General features: G+C 47.5%; 1 protein-coding gene across 1 annotated transcript in view; it reads left to right on the forward strand.

Moving 5' to 3' along the window:
* Positions 1-1,351: 1,351 nt before the first annotated feature.
* The window catches only part of BEND3 (BEN domain containing 3), a 35,621-nt gene continuing 9,861 nt past the window's right edge, over positions 1,352-27,111 (forward strand). Inside the window, exons 1-3 of the mRNA XM_060115269.1 lie at positions 1,352-1,571; positions 15,097-15,144; positions 15,638-15,840. Coding sequence (XP_059971252.1) covers positions 15,108-15,144; positions 15,638-15,840 — 240 coding nt within the window. The 5' untranslated portion in view covers positions 1,352-1,571; positions 15,097-15,107. The remainder of the gene's footprint in view (positions 1,572-15,096; positions 15,145-15,637; positions 15,841-27,111) is intronic.

Below are 27,111 nucleotides of genomic sequence, written 5' to 3' on the forward strand. Positions count from 1 at the left end.
CCTCAAAGGTCTTAGATAACCTCTTGCCTCTTGATTTCAAACCCGAAGGGGAAGAACTTGCATAATTGCTAAATTCCCAGTTGGAGCGGTCTGGCAGAGGATACGTAATCCAAAACTATACGTTAATTCAAACCCTCCCCGCGCCTGGGCAGCAAGGAGCCAGCATATGCCTTCTTTTAAAATCTATTCTACCAATTCACTGACCGCGCAGGGCTGGGCCACATGGCCCTTCCTTGCAGCCAGTCAGCTGTGAGCAGCAGATGGGATAATTTGCATTTTTCTTTTTATACTTTCTCCGACCGGCAAATTAAAGGATTTTTTAAAAATTTACATTCTCATTGTTTGCCTTAAATATAAACGTGGCTTAACTGTTGGGTTGGGCTTCCCTGACCCTCACACCCCACACTCCTTCAAGTCAGTGAGACTTGAGAAAATACCCGAGCGGTAGGTTTCGTGTTTATCAACTTGGAATCTCCAGTCCGGGAGTCATGAGTAGAAAGAATCAGCTTTTACTGAGTTGGTGACTCGTGTTTTTCTATTTTAAGAGCTTGGCGCAGATACCCCGTGGGTTTGTCTGCGGCATGTGGGTCTGCGAGCGCGCGCACTTCTGAATCTCTGGGTCTGCGGCCTCAAACCTCAAAACTTCGGGTTACAAGTAGAAGGCAGATTTTTAGCTCTCAGGCTTACAAGAGAGGGCGGCCACCCTGCTGGGGGAGTGGCCTGAGCCAGTGTTTCCCAGCGCCGGGGTCGCTCTCCCGCGGCCCGCCAGACTCCATGCCGGCCCCGCGGGGCCACCGGGTCCCCGAGCCCCGATGTCTTTGTGCCGATCGCGGCGCGGGAACACTCGCCCGGGGGGCCAGGGCCACGGCAGAGATACCAAAAATGCTGGAGAGGCGCGGGCGCGAGGGGAGGTGCCCAGTACAGTCGCCGATCCGCGGAGGGAAAAAAAAAAAAAAAAAAGTAGAAAAAGAGGCTTTTCAGGTCAAACTCCTCGTATCTAAGAAACCACGTTTTAGAGAAATGACTCGCGATGGGGAGAACACACGGTGTGCAGGGTACATTGTTAGCCAGCGCTGGCTCGGCTCACCGTGGGTGCGCGACCGCCGCTCCCCGCCCCGGGCAGCGGGCGCGGGCCCACGTGGAGCCGCGCGGTACCGGATGAGCGCGCCGGGCAGCCCGGGTCCCCGGAGCGCGCGCCCCAGCTCCCTGCCGCGGCCGTTCACGCCCGAGCGCCGCCGCCGGTCCCGCGTGTGCCCCGCTGAGGGGGAGGGGCGGGCCGGGGGTGGGGGCGGAGGGGTTGTGGTTCCACTGCAGCGGGGGCTCCTGTGTCCTTGTGCGGAAATGACACACGGAGTCCCGTCACGTCACGCGAGAGCGCAGCGCACGGACACACACAAAGAGAGGGGAAAATACACGGCGCCCGCCCGCTGCCCCCAGCAACTCCCCGGGCCGCCCCGGCCTGGCCCTCCGCGCGCGGCCCCCACTCCCCAGACCCGCGCTCCCCCCAACCCCCACGTGGCGCCCCAACTCGGCGCGGGCCCGCTCTGCAAAGTACAGAACTCGTGTCCCAGGTAAGTGCGGGGCGGTTCAAGCCGGCCGCGCGGTGGCGGCGGCGGCGGCTCCGGAGCAGACGTACGGGAGAGTGGCTGCAACATCCATGCTGGGGTGGGGGCGGGAGCAAGGGAGGAGACGCGCAGGGGGGCTGCCCGGAGCGCGCTCGCCGGGAGGAGCGCCCACCCCCGCGCAGGGCCGAGCCGCCGGAGCGGGCGCCCGGTGCCCACGGGCTCGCCGCGCCCATTGTGCCGCGCGCTCCTTTGTGCCCGCTCGGAACGCGGCGGCTCCATAGCGTTCCGGGGAGCACGCGCGCCGCGCGGGGGCGGGGGGGGACGCGTAGTGGAACAGTCCGCGCCGCCGCCCCACTCGCGCCGCGCGCTGGCCCCGCACCCCCGCCGGGCGCCGCGATGGAGCGGCCGGAGCCGCCGGAAGGCTCTGCGAAGCCCGCGGTGGACTCGGCGCTCGCGTTCGGCCGGGCTGCGGCTGGGGACGGCTCGGTGTGCAGAAGGGGGTGTCAGAGCAGGAGCAGGGGGCGGGGACTGGAGGGAGATGCCGAGCGGGGAGCGGGAGGCCCGAGAAGCTGCCGCTCGGAGGGACGCTGCCGCCGGAGTCAGCAAATGGAGCGAGGCAGGCCCGCGGCGGCGGCGGCGGCGGCGGCGGCGGCCGGGAGCGGGCAGGGACGGGCCCCGCCGCCAGGGGGCGCAGCGCCCTTTCCCCGGCCATCCACGGCGCGGTTCGCGGTTCCCGCTGCCCGGGAGCTAGAGGCGGGCGCCCGGCAGGCGCCAGGCCTTCCCGGCCGGCCGCCGAGCCGGAGCCGAGGCGCCCGCCGCCCCTCGTGACCGCCCCCTCTTTCTCGTAAACATGAGTTCCCACGCAGGCTTGGTCCTCGCCGCGCCGGTGAGTTGTGCTGCAACGCGCGTGAGGGCCTTGCGTGCCGACACAGTTTTTTTCCAAGGTGTTTTTTGCAGAGGTAAAGGACTTTTGAGTGCTCAGGTGGCCCGTCCGGAAGAACTTTACACGCAAATGCCAACCAGGCAAGGATGTGCGGAACAGGGTTAAGCACTTCGGTGTCAACTTCACCTTCTTAAAGTAATTTTTATAACTTTTTAACTGTTCCCTGTGCCTCGGGGCAACGCGTCGAGTACCCCCAAAGCTGCGGCTTCGGGAAACTGAGGCTAGGAAATGAGTTCTCGGACTGGGGCTGGCTCGGGATGGTCCCAGAGGGACAGAGACTTAAGGAGATTCTTTTGTTATCCACACTCCCAAACCCGCCCCCCCGCCTCAGTTTTTCTGGGGTTTTGTTGTTGCTGTTGTTTGTTTTTTTAACCATCCATTCCTAATTTCCAGTTTCATGTCGCCGTACAGGACCCTGTCAGCTTCCTTCACCCTCAGTACTGAGATTTGCTGAGATTTTGTATCTTCACAGTTTTACATCCCGAGCCATTAACCCAGTGTCTGATAACTTAGTAGGTGCTCAATAAATTTTTGTTGAATGAACGGAGAGCTTCTTGGATTCCAGAAGAAAGTGGGGCCAGTGCATCCTGTTCCTGCTAGTGGTCTAGCTGGCGTGTGCATGGCCCTTGAAATGAAATTCATGGAAAAACCAGAGCCTTTAAAATCTGTCACATAAACACTCCACCACTGAACGTGGGTTTTACCATAGAGGCCATGTCCTTATTGAAGCGATTTAACCGAAAAGTGTTATGTGTTTGCCTTCCCCCACCACGTACAAAGCACTAGTAATAGAAGAGAGACCACTTACTACCTAGTAGACAAGATGGCCAGCATCCCAATAATCTGTTAAAAGTACCACATGGACACATTTTCTTTACCCTCTTCCAAACTTCTGGGCTCCTAAGCATTCATAGATGAGCAGAAGAGGAGTAGAATGTCTAATAATTAGGAAGAAAAAAACTGGAATCAACCCTGACAGAAGTTTGAGTAAGTGAAAATTTAATCTCCTGCTGGACTGTCCCACCTGCCACAGGTGGGACAGTCCAGCAGGAGAGCTGTTTAGAAAGCCCCTGAAGCAACAGGGAAAGAAACCACATGCTTTTATGAATTGTATTGACACCATGGTGAAAAACTGGGGGATCTGTCTTTTAAAGACCTCAAATTTTATAATGTAGAGACACATGAAGGTTGCTAGCCAACCAGCAAAAATAATTTGGTGTTAGTGTATGGGAGGTTGGGGTGTAATGTTTTTGTTTTTCCTGGCACTTAATTTTGATGACAAATTATGGTACCTCTCCTGTTATTCATTGTACCTATTATTGGCTAAAGCAAGTTTGGGGGAATTATTTGTAGAATCAGTCTTTGGGGTGATGGAACTTTTCTGTATCCTCTTGATGGTGGCTACAGGGATGTATACCTGTGTTACCTTTCATAGAACTGTACACCCCCTCCCTCCAGAAAGTAAATTTTACTGTATGGTAATTTAAAGAAAATAGAAATTGAAGTCACACACACACACACACAAACACACACACACACACAAAACATGATCCCAAAAGGGATATTTTATGTGCTTTGTGAGTAGCACCTTGCTCTTGCTGTTTCTTTCCCACTTCACATTGGACAATGGCACTTCTCCCCCGTCTGATGTTTCAGTATCTCTTGCAACATTATTATTTCAGCCCAGGCTCTTGTAGTTTCTGGAATGAGCTGTCACACATGACCCGCACATGCCAAGCTAAGGGCTCTCCACGCTGGCATCAAGCCTTCAGTGTGTCAAACAGGAGAGGTGCGATTTCATTTGGAGTGGCATTAATGCCTGGCATGTTAGTCCCTGAATGATCAGACTTTTTACAAACTATTGTTTTAGAGCTGAGTTTTTCTCAGCAGCTCACCTGGTAACATGCCCTTCCTCTATTTTTAATTCAACTTGAAACACATGTACGGCCATCCCTCAATATTTGTGGGGGATTGGATCCAGGACCCCCTTCAGATACCAAAATCCACAAATGCTCAAGTCCCTTACAGCGAGTCCTTCATATCCTCGGATTTCGAACCCACAGATTTGGAAGGCTGACTGCATTTAAAATCAGCACTTTTAGGTTTTTGTTCTCTACTAATGGCCACCTCTCCTCTCCTCTTGTCTGATTTTCAGTTATCAGTTATCACTGCCGAGTGAAACACAGTATCTGTAAAGGCATTGAATGCTCAGTTGAATAAATCACGTGTTGGTCTTTTCTTGTTTGCCGGGGGCTGTTGGTTTGAGCATGGAGCTAGTAAATTGAAGGGGGGAGGCTGGAGATGTGGAGGGGGGTAGCTTACACCCGACTGTGCCCCAACTCCAGTTAGCTCATGTGGTCACAAGACAACACATTTGTAAAAGTGGGAAGTACAGAGGAAACTCTGCTTATACCTCCTAGGAAAATTAGTCACCATTGTCCAGTCAGTCACATGGGTGGCTGCTGGGATATGCTGGCCCTCCTTTTCTCCTTGACCCCAGCTTCTGGGTTCCATGGTTAAAGTTAAAAGCAGTGTCTGACTCCTCCTCCCATTGATGTCGAAGGAGGTAACCAGTCCTTCGTGAGGGCAGGGAGGGCTTAATAAGTAGAAGCCCTTAGCTGAGGAAGACATCACATTTAGTCACATTCAGAAAACGCAGTCTCCGAAGGGTGATTCGCCACATCTCAGGCAGGCAGGGCTGTGCGGCTGTCCTTCGCTGCGCGCTGAAAGATAAGGCTGTTCTCTGACTGAATAAGGAAGGCAGCGACAATTACAGCTTTAGGAAACTCAGGGGAACATTGCCCTGGTTTTGTGAGGACTGGTATTTTTCAAACTTTATTTGAAGATGTGTCTAAAAATAAAAACAAATTGCAAACATGTCCTGTAAGTCCCATGGGCTGGATGCCACAGCCAAGAGGGCCGGGTTCTGAGATCCCCAAGGCTCCCAGCCGTTCCTGCAGACCCAGAGATGGAGCCCAGCAAGAGTGGATGGCATGGGAACATTCTTCCTGTCCTTAGGGAGAGCATTTTGATTTCACCCCTTCCAGTTTAACGTTTCTTTTTTCTTTCATTTGAAAGAAACATTACAAGACTTTTTAAAAGGTTTAAACCATTTTATTTGAGTTTTAAAAAATGTTCACTGTTAAGATGCACTTTAAACATCTTTTTTTAAAAAAAGGCTTTATAATAAGTAACGTTTACTGAGTGCTGTGTGCCAGGCAGTTTCTCCTTTGTGGTTTTCATAGAGTCTCTAGAAGGAAAGGTAGTGTGTGCGGCTCCTTTTACAGAAGAAAGCACCAAGGCTTGACTGGGTAAGCCACTTGCCTGGGATTAGAAGCTAAACGTAGGTGAAGCCAGGATTAGATAGAACACAGGTCTTTCTGCCCCTAAAGTTTAGTAGGGAATTCCATTTTCATCCACATCAGCTGTACCTTCGTGATCCGAAGGCCCACCTGGCCTGTTGACTTGCTCCTGCCTCTGAGCCCAGCCTACACATGTGTGCTCCGCAGGGAAGGGAGAAGGCAGAGCGGGGATGGTCCACCCCCTTTCGGTCCCAGCTCCTCTTGGAAGGCTGGAATGAGGCCACCACCCCGAGTGCACCCGCCTCTTTCCCTCTTCTTGCTCTCCGCAGCACCCACCCCAAGGGAGGCGCAGCCTGCCGCCCCCCTGCTTCTCTGTCTGCAAACTAGGAGGACTGTTGTGAGGACTGCACCGGTGAACGTGTAAAACACTTAGACCTCAGAGGCGGCACTGCATGAACGTCAGCTGCTGTCCTCCTTTTCTATGTTTCATTTTTAAAAATCAGTGTAACCTGCAGTGGGGAGGCTTCATGAAGTCAGATCACGTGGCTTGGCAAGATGAAGTAAGGTTTAGTTAGGTCTTAGTTAAACTGTTCAAATTCTTGCATGTATTTTATTAATAACACCTTTAAAATGGTCTGGGCCCGTTCTCCGTGCTTTACCTTTTGTATGTGGCAGGGCTGCACAGCCACCATCCCGGGGGTCTCGGGCTCCGATCATTCCTATTCTGGGGCTCTGGGGCTCACGTTCTCAAGGAGACCCTCAGGTGGTACGAGTTTGCCTCGCTTTACATCTGGGAACGGGAGTGGAGGTCGGGAGGATTTGCCCCAAGGCGGCCTGAGGTCGAGCTGCTGGGCCAGGTCTTTGGACCTGACCTCATCGTGCGGGGGAGCCCTAAGTCCCATGGACGTTTCCGATGTGGTAGGGCAGAATCCTGAGTCAGCCGCCCGGGATTTGAATGTTGAGGTTTCAGGAAGCCCAAGTACTTCCCATTTCTGGGCCTGCTGCTTGTCCTGTGAGACTCGGGCAGCCGCAAGCCTCCAGCGCCTCTGATTAGCCTGGGCTAGATTCTCCTAGACGAACTCAATGCAGAGGCACCCCAGCTCACTCCCAGCCCCCTGTGGGCGCCACTAGAGGACGTTTTTCTTTGGAAACCTGTGGGCCGCTTAGGAAAGAGCGCAATGATCCTGTGCGGGCAGAGGGGTTTGCCGAGGGTTTGCCATGCCAGGTGCCCCCTGCTTGCTTTACCGGGGTCTAGCCTCCAGCTCCTAACAAAGACATCCTCTCCCAACCCCCCAGTCAGATTCTCCGTGACTCATTATTACGCACTTTGAGCTGGTGACCTCAGGACACTCCTTCCTTTTTCTGTGCCCCAGCCACTCCTCAGCTCCCCAGACCTCCCCTCCCCTCTCCCCACTGCATCCTGCTGCTTCACCCTGGAGCCAGGGGCCCTAGAGCAGGACCCTGATTTGCCCAGTTTTGTACGGTTTTGAGGAATCAGGGAAGGAGGGCTCCAGGTACGGATCAGAAGTCTCCCAGGGTGCTCAGACACAGACATGAGAGAACCCCACAGAAAGCACCATCCATCATCCAGAATGCAGGAACCCAGCAAGTCCAGCCTAGAGAATTGCTAAGCTGCTCTCCAGCCCATTTGTTTTCTCCAGCCAGCCACAGACTCTCTACATGACCTGGCTTTAGCGCTCAGCTTGGATCCCTAATCCAAGCTGATCCTGGTTTGGTTTGACTTATTTGAAATGAAATTTGACTTATTTTGAAAAACATTCCAAATATCAGGCAATGCACTGATGGGGCCTATAATACACCCACCAGGAAATGGCATTTCCTTAGTGTTCAAAGCTGATCTTTTCACCTTTTTGTTCACACCTTGGCTTGTGAACTGAGAATTTTTTCTGATCTCCCCGTCACCCCATACTGAGGAGCTTTTTACACCTTCAGAGGCAATAATTCAGAGACAGTTATGAAATGAAAGGTCTGCACTAGTTTGTCAGTTATATATTGTTTCTGAGGGCATCAGTATTTTAAAATATCTTCCTAGTCTGATTCCCTGGATATCCCAAGAAGCTCCTGAAAGTCAGTCTATTTTTCTTTTCTTTTTTTTTTTTAATTTATTTTATTTATTCGGCTGTGTCGGGTCTTATTAGCAGCACGCGGGATCTTCGCTGCAACATGCGAGATCTTTCGTTGCAGCACACAGGCTCTTCGTCGCCCCACGCAGGCTCTCTGGTTGTGGCGCGCGGGCTTAGTTGCCACGTGGCATGTGGGATCTTAGTTCCCCGACCAGAGCTCGAACCTGAGTCCCCTGCATTGGAAGGTGGATTCTTAACCACTGGACCACCAGGGAAGTCCCAGCATCAGTATTTTAAACTTAAATGATTTGATTTTACATTCTTAGCTTGTTGCTATTTATGGGTATAACTTAGAATATGACCTGTCTAGCAGTAAAGATTGCTAAACTTCTTATTTTTTTCATTTAAAAAAAGTCTCATTTTCAAAGAATTGCATGCTCACTGTAGAATATTTGGAAAGTAGGGGAAACTAAAGAAGAAAAATCATCCATAATCATCCTAATTGGAGGTAATTAACATCTTGGCATGTTTTCTTCCCTCTGCTTTATGGCATTTTTCAATTACATTGTCAAGATATCCCCTGTGAACTTTGAAGTACATTGTTATTGACTGAGTGGCCCTGTAGTGAACAATTGATTTTGAATCTTTACACATAATTTAATGTTCAGCTCTTTCTGTCAATAGAGGTTTTGAAGTCGTGTGTTGAGAAAAATGTGTAGAAGTTGACTTTCTAACTTTGTATATTGGAAATAACAATAGTGATCAAAGGTGATCTCGATCCAGTTCACATTGAGTTTGTTGTCCCCTCCATTTTCTCTGCAGGTTTTTGTGGAATTTATCAGTAATTAATCGTGACTGATGGTTACAGACAGCTTCCTCTGCACCAGGATTTCCACCCTCAGCCTGACCCTAGAGTTCCTGCCTGTGTTTAACCTAAGATCAGTTGGAAGTAAAAGACCCCCTGGCCCAGGTTCTTTGCCCTTCTGGCCTTTGCTCATTTCGTATCATAATTTTCAAGTGTCTGAGGCTCTAAGTGACAGAAAGATTTGGCTATAGGTCTTTATAAGCTGAAAGTGATGAAGAAGATCAAGATATGCCCATTGACAGCGTTATTTCCAGAGCAAATACTTTCCCCTAGAATTTGCTTTAATGTTATTTCTTACCCCAAAGGAAAAAAATCTTGTAGATATATGTCAGAATTTAATATTATTTGTATCCAGATCACAAAATTGTAAGCACTGGCGGTCTTCTGCACAGCTGTGGCATGTGGCCTGTGTTTATTAGATGTGAGTTACAGTTGTTATAGAAACCTTAATGTAATATCTTCTAACCTTGAGGTTCTGACTGCTCTTTTCTTCCTGTTACTGTTATCTTCTAGTGTTTACCCATCCTCCCCTCCAACAGAAATTCCCAGAGTTCTGTCTTCATCCTCCAGGTCCTCCCATCTCTACCCTGTGTTGGTTTCAATCCCTGTAAATAAGCTATACAGTCGATCGATCCCCTCTGCACAGAGGACAGTCACCCCACTGGCACCAACAGCTCCCCGTCACACAGTGGGGAGTGTAGCCACCAAAGCACAGGGCAGGGAGACCGGGGGCCACTCCCAGTGTATGGTCTCGAGCATGTTACTAACCTCTCTGAGCCTCGGGTCTCACACCTGTACAACGAGATGATTTCTGAGGTCCCGTTTGGCTCTAAACCTCTGCCTCGGTTTCCTCACTTGTAAAATGAGACTAAGAAGAGTTTCCACCTCCTAGGATTGTTAGGTTAATTACACTTAGAGCTCTTGGCACAGCATCTTCCACAGTGTAGGCTGTTGTTTGCATTGAGTCTCCGTCGAGTGTGCAGAGAGCACTGGGCGGTGTGGCCAGGAGTTGGAAGGGAATGGCACGGCTGGGTTTCTGCCTTCCAGGGGTTGCCCAGGTGAGCTGGGGTGTCCCTCTGCTCCAGCCACACCCCTGTTGGACACCTCCATTAGCACCCTCAGGGCTGACCTCAGCCAGGGACTCTCCCATCGGAAGCCCATTAACTGGCCCCCTTACTGGTTTTCAGCCCTTCTCTGTCTCCTCCCAAAGGGACTACTCACTCCAAATCCTTGTCTCAAAATCTACTTCTGGGGGAACTTACACTAAAAAAAGAAGTGATACCGAAATTTCCATGATACATTAAGCAAAAGAAGCAAGGAGCAAGAATCTTAAACCTTTTAGTCTCAAGATCCCTTTCTACCCTTAAAAAGTATTGAGAACCCCAAATAGCTTTTGTTTATATGGGTTCCTGTCAGTATTTACCATGGTAGAAACTAAAACAGAAAAAGAAAAAATGTTTAAATATTTATTTACCAATTCATTGAAAAATTACCAAAATAAATATATTACAAGTTAATGTCAATAATATTTTTATGAAAAAGAATATTTTTCCAAAGAAAATAAGTGAAAAAAGTGGTATTGTTTACATTTTTGCAAATATTTCTAATATCTGACTTAATAGAAGACAGCTGAATTTTCATATCTGCCTCTGTATTCAATCTTTTGCAAAATAAAGTATCATGTAGCCTCTGGAAAACTCTCCTGTACACCTGTGAAAAGAAGGCAACAGCATCTCAGTTTTACTATGAAAATAGTTTTGATCTCATGGACCCCCCGAAAGGGCCTTGGCTGTACTGGTAAACTGGGTCTCCAAAAAAGAAAAAAGAAAAAAAAACAAAGCCCGGAACAGGACTGGTTTGTAAAAGTGTCACTTTCCATGGTGTGCCAATTTCAAGCTACCAACTTGACTCCACTAGTGCTGGAGTTGGGGAGAGACGTGCAGTCTGTGCAGGCAGCGTACTGCATTCATGGCACACTTTGCAGACCTCTGGCAGAGTGTCTGCGGGAGGACTCAGGAAAACCGACGAGGTTGCCTCCAAGAGTGTAATCCAGTGACTGGAGGACAGTGGACTTTTTAACCAAATATCCTTTTATACCTTTGGAATTGTCAGATGCATGCCCATCTAGTCAAAAGAAAAGGAGACTTTAAGCATCTTCCCTTCTTAAAATGAACTCTCTGAGTTGATCCATAATTTGTCAGTCTTCAGCTTTTCCACTTTGTGGCATCTCTTAGAACTGGTTCTTTCGAAGCGCCGGTGACTGGTTCTCACTGCTCGGCCGGCCCCTTGTCTTGCTTCGCCCTTGCTTCCCGCTGTGGGCCAGGCGCACTGAAATGCAGGAGGCAGATCCAGCCACTGCTGCAGCAGGAAGCCCCGAGGTGGCCCTGCCAGGTCCTGCATTTATGTAGCCAATTTAAAAGCAACTTATCCTTGTAATTTGTTGTTTGAGTGTCTAAAGCATCTTAAACATTCGGGATTACCGTTCCTTTTGCACTTTTGGTAAAAACTGAAGGTTTTCTGATAGCTGCTTCCCACCCACCCCCCACCCATGTGCCCTGCATGGAAAATTGAACACTGTCATCTCGCCCTGTGAAGAAAGATAGAGACTACTAGGTATTATAATAAAATGATATATGCTCCTACGAGCTCTACGATATTTAAAACCTTTCTTTACCGCTGACAGTCACTTAGCCTGAGGCTTCCTGGGCTATTTGGGTTCAAAACAGACAAAAAGCATTTTCACTTATTGGATTAACCACTGGAGATTGGTCCTGTTTGAGAGTTACCCTCCCATAGGTCACCCGTGTCTTAGAAGCTGTGTGTTTTAACTAGAGGCAGCGGCAAGCTACACGTGTCTCCTTGACACGCGTCCCTTTCCCTCGTTTAAATCTTCTCTTGGGATTGGTCAGGGACATGGAACAGGCACCCCTTGGGGAAAAGCTGATTTTCAGGGACATGTGGATGCATAGTTAGACTGTCTCACAATTCGAGATTCGTGGTGAGAGGAATAAGAGGGTTTTGAGAAGGAGAGAATGTTAAAATAAATTCTAGGAAGTCCTGCAGGCAAAGGAGATTGTAATCCTAGCAGCCCAGCGGGCGGGTGCTGCAGAGTTGGTAGCTCCTACATAACCTATAGTTGTGTAAGCGAAAGGAATTTCTGCGGCATGCTTGGCATCCGGGTGTTTAGTGTCCGCCCAGGATGAACAACCTTGTGACCTTCATCTGGGCAGATGACCAGGAAATGGAGGTAGCAACGTGTGATACCCATCCCCTTTCTACCCAGCTGGGGCGGTGTTGATGTGCTGTGTCTACATCAGCTCGGGATGCCGGCAAGTGACCCACACATCCCACCCCTCTTGTAGAAACTTCTGTATTGTGAAGTGGACTCTATATAAGCACAGAGCAGCCTCATTTTCCTGCTAGTGACACGGAGATGAAAGGAGATTTCCAGCTGCTAGTGGTCAGAGAGATCCAAGGCTGGAAACTGGCCTCTGTGTTCATGAGAAGAACCTTAACAGAAGAATGAGGATTCTGTTATTCCTTCTCCTGGTGGCTGACGGGAGATACACACAGATTTGGTTTGAATCCAGTTCTGCCACCAAACAGCTGTGTTATACTGGTCAGGTACCTGCCCTCTGTTCCCTTCCTCCCCCTTCCAATAGTCAGACATCTTATTTCTGTAATCAAAATGATATAAAAATAATTTTCCAGCTTCACTGAGGTATAATTGACAAATAAAAATTGTAAATATTTAAGGTGTACGCCCGCGGTTTTTTTTATTCAGCTGGGATTGAAGTAGCTCAGGGTAAGATCAAGGCGCACACGAAGTGGGCAGGCAGCGCCGGGCCCCAGGTGCGCAGGCCGTGGGTGTTAACGGGGGACCCTCATCTCGCTCCGCCCCACACGAGCCGCAGGCACTTGGCTTTCCAGGCCTTGCAAACGGGAAACCTTCCCCGGCTTCCCCGGCTTCCCAATGAGCGTGGCTTGTTCGCCAGCTAGGAGGGAAGGGGCGCACCACACTGCGTCCTGGGTTCCTTCTAGGCCAATCTAGCATCTGTCGCTGGTCCATAAATGGACACGGAAATGTTTTCCAAGGCCGACGCACTCTGGCCGCCCCTTCCGTGAGGCTGCCCAGCCCCCTCCGGCTCTCCTCCCCCCCGCAGGTGGCTCGGGTGTGCGCCCTTCGCTCATCGTTTTGTGACGCAAGAATCGGGGTGAGCTTATAAACTGCCTGCACTAGGGTCACTTGGTGGTGGTTCGGCGAAAACGCTTTGGCGCACCGAGTCGCCTTCCCGGTCTCCTCCCTTTCCCACCTTTTCTCTTCGGAACGTGATTTGTCCGGTACCCCATACCCTCTCCAGCAACCCTGTACTCATTCCTCCTCAGCTGTAATGCAGCCTCTCACTTGAGGAGACGGCTTATGCGACGGGGCGGGAGGCTCACCTGCGTCTCCTTGAGAAGCCCCCTGTCTGGGCTGTGAATCAGGCCTGAGTTTCTACCCAGCGCTGGCCAACCTTGGTGTCTGAAAAGAGTACTGGTGCTCACCTAACCTGCCTGGGACTCCCGCCCCTCAGAGACACCCAAACGTGAGATTTCTTTCCTTGAAATACAATGGAAATTGTCTTTGCTGAAATTCACCTCTGGTAAAATAGTTCTTGGCCCCTTGAAGTTGACTTACTGTTTATTTTCACTCAGTCTCACCTGCATGTTATGTTTTTCAGACAGGAGATAGTTTAGTAAGTAGGAGTTAATTTCAGTTTCAAATCTTAAAATTTCTTATTCATTCCTTTGAAAATTAGTAATACAGGGATGAAAACAATTGTGCCTGTCGTGAAGTAACTGTGACGACTGAGAATACTGCCATACGTCATAGCACTATATGAGTGTTGCTGTATTAGTGAGGTTTTTTTTTAAACATCTTTATTAGAGTATAATTGCTTTACAATGGTGTGTAGTTTCTGCTGTATAACAAAGTGAATCAGTTATACGTATACATATGTCCCCATATCTCTTCCCTCTTGCGTCTCCCTCCCTCCTAGACATAGTCTTGCTCTCTCCCCATCCATCCGTCTAAAACGGGACCACGCACCATTCCACAGCTGCTCTGTGAATGGTTTACTGAACTTTGTGGATGGCATCCGTCCTCCTTATAGAAATTTCATAAAGATACCCCAGAGCCTGCCCCCTCTGACCCGTAACCGGAATGGGCACTCAGGGTTTGCGGGCAGCTTCGCCAGCTGTGGGAACCACAGCTCCTCAATGCCAACACTAGAGGCTGTCGTGTGTGTTCTTCTGCCATGTTACTGCTTCATTTATACTTTATCCTAGTTACGGACGTGCTGTTACGTAATCTGGGGGATCTCCAAGACATAATGGTGCTTTTAACCATGGTGTCCACTGCATTTTGGCTAGGTCAGCGAGAATGGGGGGCTGTCTCTGCCCCAGACCCTGCAGCCCATACAGGGCACCGCCACTGCCTCCTGCCATGTTTCCTCATCAATAAAAAGAGCGGTTTGGACCAGATCATATGGCTCAGGAGCTTTAAGAACCCAAAGTGCCTCTTTCTCTTCCTTGCTTCTGAAGGAAGGGTGAGACCAGCACCATCCAATAAAAATATAATGCAACCTACATATGTAATTTTAAATTTTCTAGCAGCCACATTAAAAAAAGATGAAGTTAATATTTTATTTAGCCCAATAGATCTGAAATATCATTTTTACATGTAATCAATATATTATTAATGAGATATTTCACATTCTTTTTACTATGCTGAATCTTTGAAATCCAGCATGTATCTTAAACTTACAGCATGTCTCCATTTGCACTGGCCACATTCCAATTGCTCGGGAGCCATGTGTGACTAGTGGCTACCGTCGTGGACAGCACAGGTCTCTTTGGACCACCTAAGACCTTAGCTCGGGTTCACCGGGTCCACAGAGTCCACAGCCTCCTGTGGACCTTTGTCAGCCTTTTCATTTCGTGGCTAGAATGTTTAAGGCAGGGACTAACAGATCATCCAAACTGAGGTCTTTTGTAAGACTTGATTTTCTCAAATATGTTCCTTTTGTTCTGTAAGTGGTTCTCAGTTGATGCTTTAAGATACATTCTGCCCATATAAAGTCTTGGAGAAGCACTCCAGCAGGCATACAGGAGGCCTGGCTGTTTCTGAGCGACTGCAAACAAGAAGATGAAGTTTTCCTTGATGTTGCAGAGTCGCATCGGCTTAACCTTCTATTACCGGGAGCCAGGGTTGGGAGGGTAAGGGAATTTCTTATGGGTGGGTAAAATTTTTTAAGTGAACAATAAATCAAGACTTTGTCTTTGTCTTTTCATTTAGTGGAATAGAAGATGAATGCAACTGAATTCGGTGAAGATGTAGAAGAAGGTAAAAAAAGAAAAGCCTCTTTTTAAAAAATATTTTAACTGAATACTTTTTTTAGATACATTTACATGGTTCAAAAATATTAAAAGATACATGATGAAAACTCAAGAAAAGTCTCCTCTCACCCCTGACTCCCATCCTTCTCCACTCACACCTGTGGTATTTTATGTATCTTTCCAGAGTTACTTTTTTAAAAGCATCATTTAAAAGAGTAGTTTCTCTCTTTCCATCTCCTCTCCCTCCCCTGAGAAAAGACTTTAAAACCTGTTTTGAACAAAATGTGCTTGGAACATGGTATCATTGTATAGCACTAGTGTGGTGAGATACAGATTGCTTGATTGGAAAGCCAGTTTTATTGTGATCTGTTACTCAGATGTTGTCATCTGAGTGATAGTATCAAAGGGCGGCTGCATACAACCTGCCGCTCAGGGGACCCTGCTAATCCCAGCGCCGCCAGGTGGTCTCCCTGCTGAGCCCTATTTCTTCTCTGCCACAGTTCTAAAAAATAACACTGTGAAAGTGGAGACAGAGGCCGAAGATGCTGCCCTGGACTGCTCAGTGAATTCCAGGCCCTCCGAGAAGCACGCTCTGGACACCGTCTTCACTGGCCTCCAGGACTCCAGCAAGAGAAAGCAGCCGGGCGGCGAGGGCCCGCCGGACTCCGTCCCAAGCGTGAAGAGGCGGCGGCTGATTCCCGAGGTGAGGGCTCACAGGGAAAGTAGGAACTTGTTGATAGCAAGGACTGTTAGTGAAAGCCTACCACACTTCACACAGTGCACACCTTACCTGGATTCCTGGAGAAGGTGAGGCTTAGCAGGTCTTTTCCTAAATCAGATCCATCTTTTGTATCTATTAGGGGAGCTTGTTCAATGAATCTTTTTGTAAAGAGACCAATTATTTTATAACATGCCTGTGACCCCTAACCTACCTATTTTATGAATTGGCTTTATTTCTTAATCACCTGTTGATTATATTGAACTTTGCTAAGTTCTGAGAGAGAGAAAATGGAACTGGACACAATGGTCCCCTCTAGTAGCCTGGAGTCCAGATGGGAGACAAGACAGGTACACAAAATAGTTAAGACTGAGGAGGGAGGGGAGTTTGGGAGATGAGGTGTCTGGCCCAGAATGCCTGGTCAACAGAGCCTCTCCATAGACGGGCAGATCACACCTTAAACACTTAGAAGAACGTTTTCCCAAGCTCTCCAATGCAGCCACTCACCACTCACACACACACATGCGCGCGTGCTCCATGAGGGACCCAGATAGGCATTTCAGCTTCTGCACGTCTGTTCAATAGAGCCCACGTTTCAGAGTTCATCATCATTAGCCAGTACACCATGGGGTATCAGCCTGGGACTCTGGGTTGTTACTGGTTTGTTTTAATTCTCCTCTATTAGATGCTACCCCAGATCTAAATAAATTGGGAATTGATAGGTTTTAGAAATTTAGTAAAGTGATGTGATTAAGATTTTCACCAGGATTTCAATATGCAAGTTAATATTACATTAGAATGAGGACTGATCTGCATGCCACATCATGGAACATTGAGGGATACATTCATTTATTTATTCATTTGGAATTTTTTTCCAAACAGCTCTATTGAGATATAATTCACATACTATACAATTCACCAGTTTAAATTGTTCAAGTCAGTGGTTTTTAGTAGATTCGGAGAGTTGTACAACCATTACTATGATAAATTTTAGAACATTTTCATCACCCCACAAAGAAATCTTGTGCCCAGTTAAGCAGTCACTCCCCATCCACCGCTCCTGTAGCTCTTGGCAACCACTGATCTGCTTTTTGTCTCTATGGATTTGCCTATTCTGGACATTTCATATAAATGGAATCATAGACTATGTGGCCTTTTGTATCTGGCTTCTTTTTTTTTTTTTATAGTTAATGCAAACTTTATTTACAAAAGACACTTAAATTAGTTGTATCATGCCATGCATTCATAGAGAATACAGTGACCCTTCAGGGCTACAAGGAGAAGAGCTCACAAACTCAAAGGAAAACTAGTAAAGCGTTTCTAATAGTTAAAAGCTAGGAAAGATTAGGACAACTTTACAAATGAGCAATTAAAAAGAAAAGAAAAGGGATATGGAACCTAGTCTGAGCTGAGAGAAGGGCACAGCTGTGTACAGGTCTGTACACTGAACTAAGACACAGACAGGCTTCTAGAGAGGCAGGATGCTGGCGGGGAGAAGCGGAGGATGTGCAAAGACTTGTGCCACAACGACTCCTCCCCCAGGTCCACGGTATGATACATACAACCAGTTTGTGTACACTAGGCCTGCCAAGGCCACTTGAACTATGAGACTCCTAGTTTAGTAAACTAAAGCTGCAGGGCGCCAGGGGAGTGGGGCGGCTTCATTTGCGACTGCTCTTTATTCTCTCCAGTCTTTTTTTCAAGTCATCAGTGTTAGCTGTGGAGGAGGAGGATATAGTCATGGTTCCTGAAGAGTGAGTCTGGTTGGAATCCAGTGTATCTGGCTTCTTTTAAACTTTATCCTTGCTGAAGCATGTATCAGTTCTTCATTCTTTTTATGGCCAAATAATATTTCATGGTGTGAATATATCACATTTTGTTTATCATTCATCAGTTGATGGACATTTGGGTTGTTTCCACTTTTTTTTTTTTTTTTGCGGTACGCGGGCCTCTCACTGCCGTGGCCTCTCCCGTTGCGGAGCACAGGCTCCGGACGCGCAGGCTCAGCGGCCATGGCTTACGGGCCCAGCCGCTCCACGGCATGTGGGATCTTCCCAGACCGGGGCACGGACCCGTGTCCCCTGCATCGATAGGCAGACTCCCAACCACTGCGCCACCAGGGAAGCCCTTTTTCCGCTTTTTGACTATCTTGAGTACTCCAGCAATACATTTTAGAAAATCCATAATATCCAGAAAAATAGTTGAATTTTCTTATACCTGTATGAGCATTTTTTGATGAAGGATTAATTTAAAATACCCCACCCTTGACTCTGGCTGCCTAAACCAGCCACTTGCTGCATACCTTGGGACTCTAGGGAAAGTGTGTGGATGGCAGTTTCCAGTGCAGTAAGTATTGACTGTAGATGCAAACTCAGATTCCTGACTGGAGAGGTGCCTGCTGTGGCCAATGAAGCTACAAGATGGTTAGTCCAGTAGCTTGTTTGAAAAACCTTTACCCATCTGCTTTTTAAAAAATGCTTTATTTTAAACCATAATTTATTATCCTTTTCCCTAACGATTGGTATATAGGAACTTTTATGTCATTACATATAGTGCCACAGGGACCATCCATATCCATATCCGTAAACCTCGTGCCCTTCTGTGAGTGATTCTAAGGGTTAGGCTCCTCGAGGTTATTCTGAAAGGGTTGAGAAGTTTGAGAAGCACTATGGTATGTCCCTGAAGGAGCTCCAGGAAATGTCTTCTGTGTGTCATGTTAAATTCTGCTTATGATCAATTCTGCAAACTCTTTCACGTTTACAAGTAAAGCTTGAGTTCAAGAAATGGAGCACAAAGTTGAGTGTATTGGTTCACCTTTGCTGTGACAAACCATCCCAAAACTTAGCCGTCTTAAAATAACCACTGTTTTATTCAGTTCTTTGAGGAAGCTGGTACTTCCTCTGGTTTGGCCTGATGTGGTTGGGGCCAGATGGTAAGGGAGGACCTCACTCCTGTATCCAGGCCTCACCTGGGCTGGTGGAGTGACTCCAGCTTCCCTTTACGCACTTCCTCACCCACTACGAGGAGGAGGCTAGTCCACGCTTACTCACATACCTGGAAGAGTTCCAAGGAGAAACGAGGAGAGCAAACTCTGGGGAGCAAACACTTTTGATGCCTCTGCTTTCGACACATTTGCTCATGGGCCACCAGTCAAAGCCAGTCATGTGGCCAAATCTAGATCAAGGGGTGGAAAAATAAGACACCACCTCCCGATGGTGGGAGCAACAAAGTCACGTTGCAAAGAGATTTCCACACAAGGACAGGGGAACTATGATGGCCATTTTTGTAAACAATTCACCACAGCAAGGAACAGCCAGCTCTTGCATCAAGAAGGAATTCTGGGGCTTTCCTGGTGGCGCAGTGGTTGAGAGTCCGCCTGCCGATGCAGGGGACACGGGTTCCTGCCCTAGTCCAGAAAGATCCCACATGCCGCGGAGTGGCTGGGCCCATGAGCCATGGCCACTGCACCTGCGCGTCCGGAGCCTGTGCTCTGCAACGGGAGAGGCCACAACAGTGAGAGGCCCGTGTACCGCAAAAAAAAAAAAAAAAAAAAGAAAAAAGAAGGAATTTTGATCATGTGTAGGCTGGTTTGTGGCCTTTGTGGAGAGCCCAGGTTGGCCCCATTGCCTCACTGCACAAATGGTGTCACTCTTCATCCTTTCATCCAACACATTTTATTGGCATCGTAGAGGAGGGAGCATCTTCGTCTTCTGGGGATAGAAGGGGAAGGAGAAGGTTCTTATGATTTATATTTTAGTTGAATCCTTCAGTGTATGAAGCAAGTCAGGAAAGGTCCTGCATTGGGGAAAGGTCCGTTGAGGTTCACAGTGGAAGGATTTCCCTGAGCATCACAGAAATGATTTGAAGGTTGCAGATGCTCTTCTAGATCTGGTGAGGCAGTAAGCTTTGTCTGGCTGGAGCTTTAGCAGCATGCAGGAATTCTGACATGTTTGGAGAAAAGGGAACCAATATATATTTGAATATTTCTAATATGACTTGTCCAATTTACATATTCTAATTGGTCATCTATGTTTACTTTTTTAAAATTTATTTATTTATTTTATTTATTTTTGGCTGCGTTGGGTCTTCGTTGCTGCACGTGGGCCCTCTCCAGTTGTGGTGAGCGGGGTCCACCCCTCATCACGGTGTGCGGGCCTCTCATTGCGGTGGCCTCCCCTGCTGCAGAGCATGGGCTTCAGTAGTTGTGGCGCACGGGCTCAGCCGCTCCGCGGCATGTGGGATCCTCCCGGACCAGGATCCCACCTGTGTTCCCTGCATTGGCAGGCGGACTCCCAGCCACTGCACTACCAGGGAAGTCCCCTATGTTTACTTTTCAATGGATTGGATACAGCAGGCAGCTGTAACGCATTAGATTTTGGAGTAGAAAAGACACTTTAAGTCCTAGGTTTTATTTGGGGAGTGCTGTTAGCTTTGTTTATTTCCCTTAGTGTAGATAACGTGAGGTTGATAGCCCTGCTCCCTTCCTGTTCTGTAAAAAGTATATGTATGTGTAAGTGTAAACCTTTTGAAATTCTTGAGCTCCTTGTAGAATGGTGTCATGTGAAGTCAAGGCAGTGCTTCCTTTTAAAAGTTTGTATAAGCTGATATGTCAGTAAATCAGTAGCCTCCGAACCCTGGGGGCTTTAGAACAATCCATTGGTTTTATGAAATTATAGCATGTGTTGATTTTTCAAAATGGTACTAGTCCTAATTTAGAGTGGATAGCCCTTTATCCTTCTCTCCCTGGGTTTTCTCTGATCCGTCTTACATGTGTGGTGGGGAAGGAGGAAGTGGGAGAGTGGAAGCAGGGAGTATATACGACTATCTTAAGCACTTTCATCACAGGGTAAGAGGGAGGAACAGAGGCTGAAACAAGCAATAAACCAAAAAAGTGGAAAGGATGTACGTTAACAGCTGTTGACTCCCTACCCGACAAATAACCCCACTCCTTGTCTTGTTTCATTTAATCCGTATAACAGTGATGAGAGAACATCTCCCCCAGAGAGAAGAGCCAGCTCAGACATATAAGTTAAAGTCAAGTGCCAGGATGCCAGTAGGGCAGCCTTGTTCCTGGTGTGAGGTGTCAGGAGTGACTGGGAACACTCAGCTCCCTGCTCCGTATCCAGGAGGTGAGCCCCACCTTCTCTGATCCAGCCCGTAGGAATGGTCAGTTCCAGAATGAATGGAGACTGGAGTCAGATAAGGGGGAGTTCACCATGGAGCCTTTGGCCAATTCTGTGACCTCCCAAACTCAGGTCCCTCCACGGTGATGAGGGGTGACACTGCTTCCTCACTGGTTCCTTGTGTGGACTGAGACAACCCCTGGAAGGAGCCCAGCACGGGGCCTGCCCTACGTCAGCCTTCAAAACTGTTTATTTACTGCTCCCCAACCCCCATCTCCAACTACCACCCCTTACGGTCAGTATTCAGCTGCCTCCCTCCATGTTTATCACAAGGAAAATGGCATGGAATTGCCAAGAGAGGCCACCTGATGCCCTCCTGGACGCCCCCGGCCTGAGCGCCCTTGATTCTGAGCACCTTCCGTCTTCTCCTTTGACCCCAAGGAAGGGGGGTGAGGGCGAGGGGGGAGGAGTTGAGTGGTAGCCCTGATGCTAAAGGTCTGTCACATTCAAACTCCCATCGGTGCTGATGGCCTGATATGAGTGACATTTAGTACAATGCTTAGGAGAAAAATAAAACCTCCCTCAAAAAATCTAACAAAAGGCTGCATAAAGACATATTTGGCGCCTCTGCTGGGAAAGGCATGATAGCCAAATACAGCAGATGTGGGAGGTGAGTAGCCAGCGTTTTTATTGCTGATCATCTTTTTGTTCATGGAACTGGGGGTGATATTCAAGAGCCCTGTGCCAGGCAGAAGTTAGCCTTGTTCTCCTGGGGTTCTTTGTTTCTATGTTTGTTTTTAATCCTAAAGTGTCATTGCAGTTTGGTTTTCAATTGGAGAATGGAACTGCCATCTCATGCGCTCAGTGCAAATGTACTGGACACCTCCTAGGTGCCATTCACTGTGGTCCCAGCTGGAGATTCATAGTCATTTCCACAGCAGCCCTAGCAGATAGGTACCGTGGCCATTCCCATTTTAATGAGGCTCAGAGAAGCTACCACTACCAAGCCTGCTTGATTTGGAACTGTGCACTTAAAACACTGGTGGCCCTGAGCACTGTGGGGTATTTGTAAGATGCTGTGAGGAGCCTCTGGGGATGCCCTGCCCTGATATTTTGCCATCCCTATGGTCTTTCTCTTCTCCCTTCCTATAAGTTGCTTTATCTCCCCAGATTGTTATTTTTTCAGGCATGATAACACATTCTCCATCCTCACCACACAGTGTCAGCAGTATAAAGGATAACCCAAAGGATAAAAGCCATGAGGGCAGAGACGGGCTTGTTCCCTGTGTCCCCAGGGCCTTGCACAGTACCTGACAGATGCTGGGCACTCAGTAATGTTTGTTTACTGACTCTGTGTGGTAGAAAGCTCTTCCATTCCTTATTGTAACTACATCTGGTCATTTAATGATGATGATGATGATGAAGATAAATATTCTGTTAAAAATGAAAAGCATCACCCCGTCTCGATTATTTGGAGGTGGGTGGTGATGCCAGCCCCCTAGGAGCCCTTTTTCATGGTCTGCCCTTGATGCCACATTAATTCTCAACTCCCTACTCCTCTGAAGGCATGCTGCTTTCTTGGTGTTCCACTTAGCTGACTGGGCACCATTTAGCCACTCATCATTCGTTGAACTGAATTCAGTGACTGCTCTTGGATTTGGAGTCTTGAGGAAGACTCAGGACTCGGAGCATCTCCATGGTGACCCAGTCCCGAAGATGTCACTGGGCATGGACACATCCGTAACCTTACATCAACCTGTTTTTGATCAGTCAGACTCTCCAGCCAAGAGATTGGGCATTCCCGCTTGAGTCTAAGGGTGCTAGTGTTAGAATGAAATGTACGGATCGGATCCAGTAGAGATGCTGGCACTGCAGAGCCTGAGCTGTGCAGCAGAGTTCACATATGGTTGGAAGATGAGCCTCAGAGAATTGGGAACGGTGTCAGCCAGACACCAGTGCCAAGTAGCACAGATTTAAAGATTTCTTGATACTCCTAGACAGCTGAGCAGAGATTTTATCAGCAGCAGCAAATGCAGCCAGCCCATCGTGCCTTGGCAGCATTTGTGGAATTAATTGGAGCACTGAGTTGACAGGACACCAGTGTGGGGATATCTAAGAACCTTCTCTTTGGTGCTTGTGTCATGCTTTGTGTTGAATTGTGTATCCAAGGTCTCTGGGAGTGAGGAATGTTGCCCTCTGCTGGGACTCTACCTTAATTTTTTATTCAAGCAACTTAGCCAAAAATGTTTGTATTGATGGCAGTGGTTTCTAAGACGCTTGGTAGAAACTGAAATATTTTTATTAATGAGGCTATTGAGAGCTGTGGGGGCCCTCCAGTTCTGATACACTCTGCTCTTCTCTTGCCGTAGGAATGTGCTGGAGTCAAACGACTACTGTTTGTTTTGTTCAGATAGTTCACCCAGAAACTTGTCCCTGCGCTTATTTTCTACTCTGAGTGTTAATAAGGGCAGATCCCCCCTAGAACGTGTACTGTTACTGTATGGCATGTGAGTTTCTGGTGATCTTTCTCTGCATGGAATCTTATTTAAATGTATTAGTGGAACTGCTTGTTACAAAGCCTTTGCCCCTTTCCAAAATCAGTTGTAATGTAATTATGTTTTTTTTTTAATGATTGGCATTACACACTCAAATTACTCTATATTGGTAAAACCTCACGGAAATCTTATGATCCATGGCACCTCCAAAATTATTTTGGTGTAATAAACTTTAATGGTGAGTGCTTTTTCCTTTTCCGGTAAGCGGCCTGAGGTAACCTCTAAAAATGGTTCACTATTCACTTGACCCAGAAAACCCCACAAAATCATGCAAGTCAAGAGGTTCAGATCTTCGTATTCACTTTAAGAGCACTTGTGAAACTGCCCAGGCCACTAAGGGTACGCATATCCGAAAGCCACCAAGCATCTGAAGGATGTCACTTTAAAGGAGCAATGTGTGCCATTCCTTCGTTACAATGGTGGAGTTGGTAGGTGTGCCCAGGCCAAACAGTGGGGCTGGATGCAGGGTCGGTGGCCCAAAAAGAGTGCTGAATTTTCACTGCACATGCTCAAAAATTCAGAGAGTAATGCTGAACTTAAGGGCTTAGATGTAGATTCTCTGGTCATTGAGCACATCCAGGTGAACAAAGCCCCCAAGATGCGGCGCAGGACTTACAGAGTTCATGGTGGGATCAACCCATACATGAGCTCTCCCTGCCACACTGAGATGATCCTTACTGAAAAATTACAGTCTATAGGAATTAGCAAGTAAGGCAATTTGAATTTATTAGGGCAGTGCTTTTCAACAGTGACCCACAGTTATAAATTCATCATATAGAGCCATCTGGTTCACATATATGGATTTGTATGTAAATACATAGACACAGAGCAATAGAACAAAACTTCTTGAATTTACTTACTGTGTGAAATGCCCTCTGATATTTTCTATTCTGTTTTCCTTTTTTCTTTCTTTCCTGTCTCTCTTTCATACTTCCTCCTTCCCTCCCTCTTTCTTTTTTCGTTTTTGTTTTTTTGGCTGCACTGCGCGGCATGCAGGATCTTAGTTCCCCAACCAGGGATTGAACCCGTGCCCCCTGCCGTAGAAGCGTGGAGCCCTAACCACTGGACTGCCAAGGAATTCTCCCCTCCCTCTTTTATGCTGGTCTTGACCCATCAAATCAATGTCATCATTTAGTAATGGGTCACGTGTAAACCCACAGTTCTAAACACACTGTGTCAGGAGTAAAGATTTTCAACCATCTCCATCCCTTTCTTTCTCCAAGTTTCTGATGTATGTTTATGTGGTTTCTTTCTTTCCTTTCTTTCTTCCTTTTTATTTATTTTAATTTTTTTTAAGTTTTCTTTTTTTTTAATATTAATTTATTTTATTTATTTATTTTTGGCTGCGTCAGGTCTTAGTTGCAGCACTCGGGATCTTTGTTGTGGTGCGCAGCCTCTCTACTTGTGGCACGAGGGCTCAGTTGCCCTGCGGCATGTGGGATCTTAATTTCCCAACCAGGGATTGAACCCGCATCCCCTGGATTGGAAGGCGGATTCGGTTTTTTGTTTTATAAATTTTTTTTTGAATTTTTGAATTTTATTTTATTTATGTTTTATACAGCAGGTTCTTATTAGTTATTCATTTTATACATATTAGTGTATATATGTCAATCCCAATATCCCAATTCACCCCACCACCACCACCACCCCCAGCCACTTTCCCCCCTTGGTGTCCATATGTTTGTTCTCTACATCTGTGTTTCTATTTCTGCCCTGCAAACCAGTTCATCTGTACCATTTTTCTAGGTTCCACATATATGCATTAATATATGATATTTGTTTTTCTCTTTCTGACTTAACTTCACTCTGTATGACAGTCTCTAGATCCATCCACGTTTCTACAAATGACCCAATTTCATTCCTTTTTACGGCTGAGTAATATTCCATTGCATATCTGTGCCACATCTTCTTTATCCATTCGTCTGTCGATGAGCACTTAGGTTGCTTCCATGTCCTGGCTGTTGTAAATAGTGCTGCAATGAACATTGTGGTACATGACTCTTTGAATTATGGTTTACTCAGGTATATGCCCAGTAGTGGGATTGCTAGGTCATATGGTAGTTCTATTTTTAGTTTTTTAAGGAACCTCCATACTGTTCTCCATAGTGGCTGTATCAATTTACATTCCCACCAACAGTGCAAGAGGGTTCCCTTTTCTCCACACCCTCTTCAGCATTTGTTGTTTGTAGATTTTCTGATGATGGCCATTCTGACTGGTGTGAGGTGATATCTCATTGTAGTTTTGATTTGCATTTCTCTAATGATTAGTGATGCTGAGCAGCTTTTCATGTGCTTCTTGGGGAAGGCAGATTCTTAACCACTGGACCACCAGGGAAGTCCCTCTTCCTTCCTTTTTAAAATTATCCTCTGCTTTCTGCCAGATAGCAGAACTACAGAACTGAAAAGAGCTTAAAGCCCCACCTTGAGCTCAGCTGTCCTTCCTGTACTCCTCCCAGCCCCAGTCTTTACAGCAAGCAGACCTCTAAGAATGCCTTCCGTGAGTGACTTACGCTGCTGCACTGTAGGAAAGTTCTTCTCTTATTTACTGGTTGAGAGTAATCTTTACAACTAGTTCAATAAAAGGCCCATAGTATGGTCACTGCTGCAGCTTGGGAAGAGCGTGGTTTAATAATAATCATACTAAAGCAGTAAATATTTATTAAGCACTTACTGATTCAGACACAGGCTCAGTGCTTCATATACATTATCTCATTAGGTCATCATAGCTACCCTGGTACCCAGAGACAGGTACCATGATATATCCCTGAGTTACACACAGGAAGCATGAAGCATGAAGCATGAAAGGTCATGCAGAGGACCTATCCGCTCCTTTATACCTCCCTACACTCATGTTATTCATTAAGCTAGTGGCCTCTCTGAACAGGTTCTTTTTCTTAAGCATGTATTTGAGGGTGGTAGACACTTTACCCTGCTTAACAAACATTCAGTGAGCTCTTCTCTGTCCCAGGCACTTTGCAGGGCACTAGGGATGGACTCAGGAAGGACCTGGTCCCATCATGTAACCATCGTACAGTGTGATGAGGATGGGGATAGCTCAGGGAGGAGACCCCATGAGGGAGAGGGGCAGGTGGCAGGCTCGCCCCAGCCCAGCAGGCCCCTGGTCCTCTGCTCTTGGGAAGTTTTTTGGCAGGGTTGGGGGGTGGGGTAGGAGGGCCAGGGGCCTCTGACCCATCATCAGTTTATAAATTTATTTATTTTATTTATTTATTTTTGCTGCATTGGGTCTTCGTTGCTGCTTTCGGGCTTTCTCTAGTTGCGGCGAGCAGGGGTTACTCTTGATTGTGGTGCGTGGGCTTCTCATTGCGGTGGCTTCTCGTTGCGGAGCATGGGCTCTAGGCACGTGGGCTTCAGTAGTTGTGGCTCGGGGGCTCTAGAGCGCAGGCTCAGTAGTTGTGGCTCACGGGCTTAGTTGCTCTGCACCATGTGGGATCTTCCCAGATCAGGACTCGAACCCGTTTTCCCCTGCGTTGGCAGGCAGGTTCTTTAACCACTGAGCCACCAGGGAAGCCCCCATCATCAGTTTAGACAAACAAACCCTGAAGAAAGTATTGCCTACC

Source organism: Mesoplodon densirostris, chromosome 12 (assembly GCF_025265405.1).
Source record: "Mesoplodon densirostris isolate mMesDen1 chromosome 12, mMesDen1 primary haplotype, whole genome shotgun sequence".
Taxonomy (NCBI): Eukaryota; Metazoa; Chordata; class Mammalia; order Artiodactyla; family Ziphiidae; genus Mesoplodon; species Mesoplodon densirostris.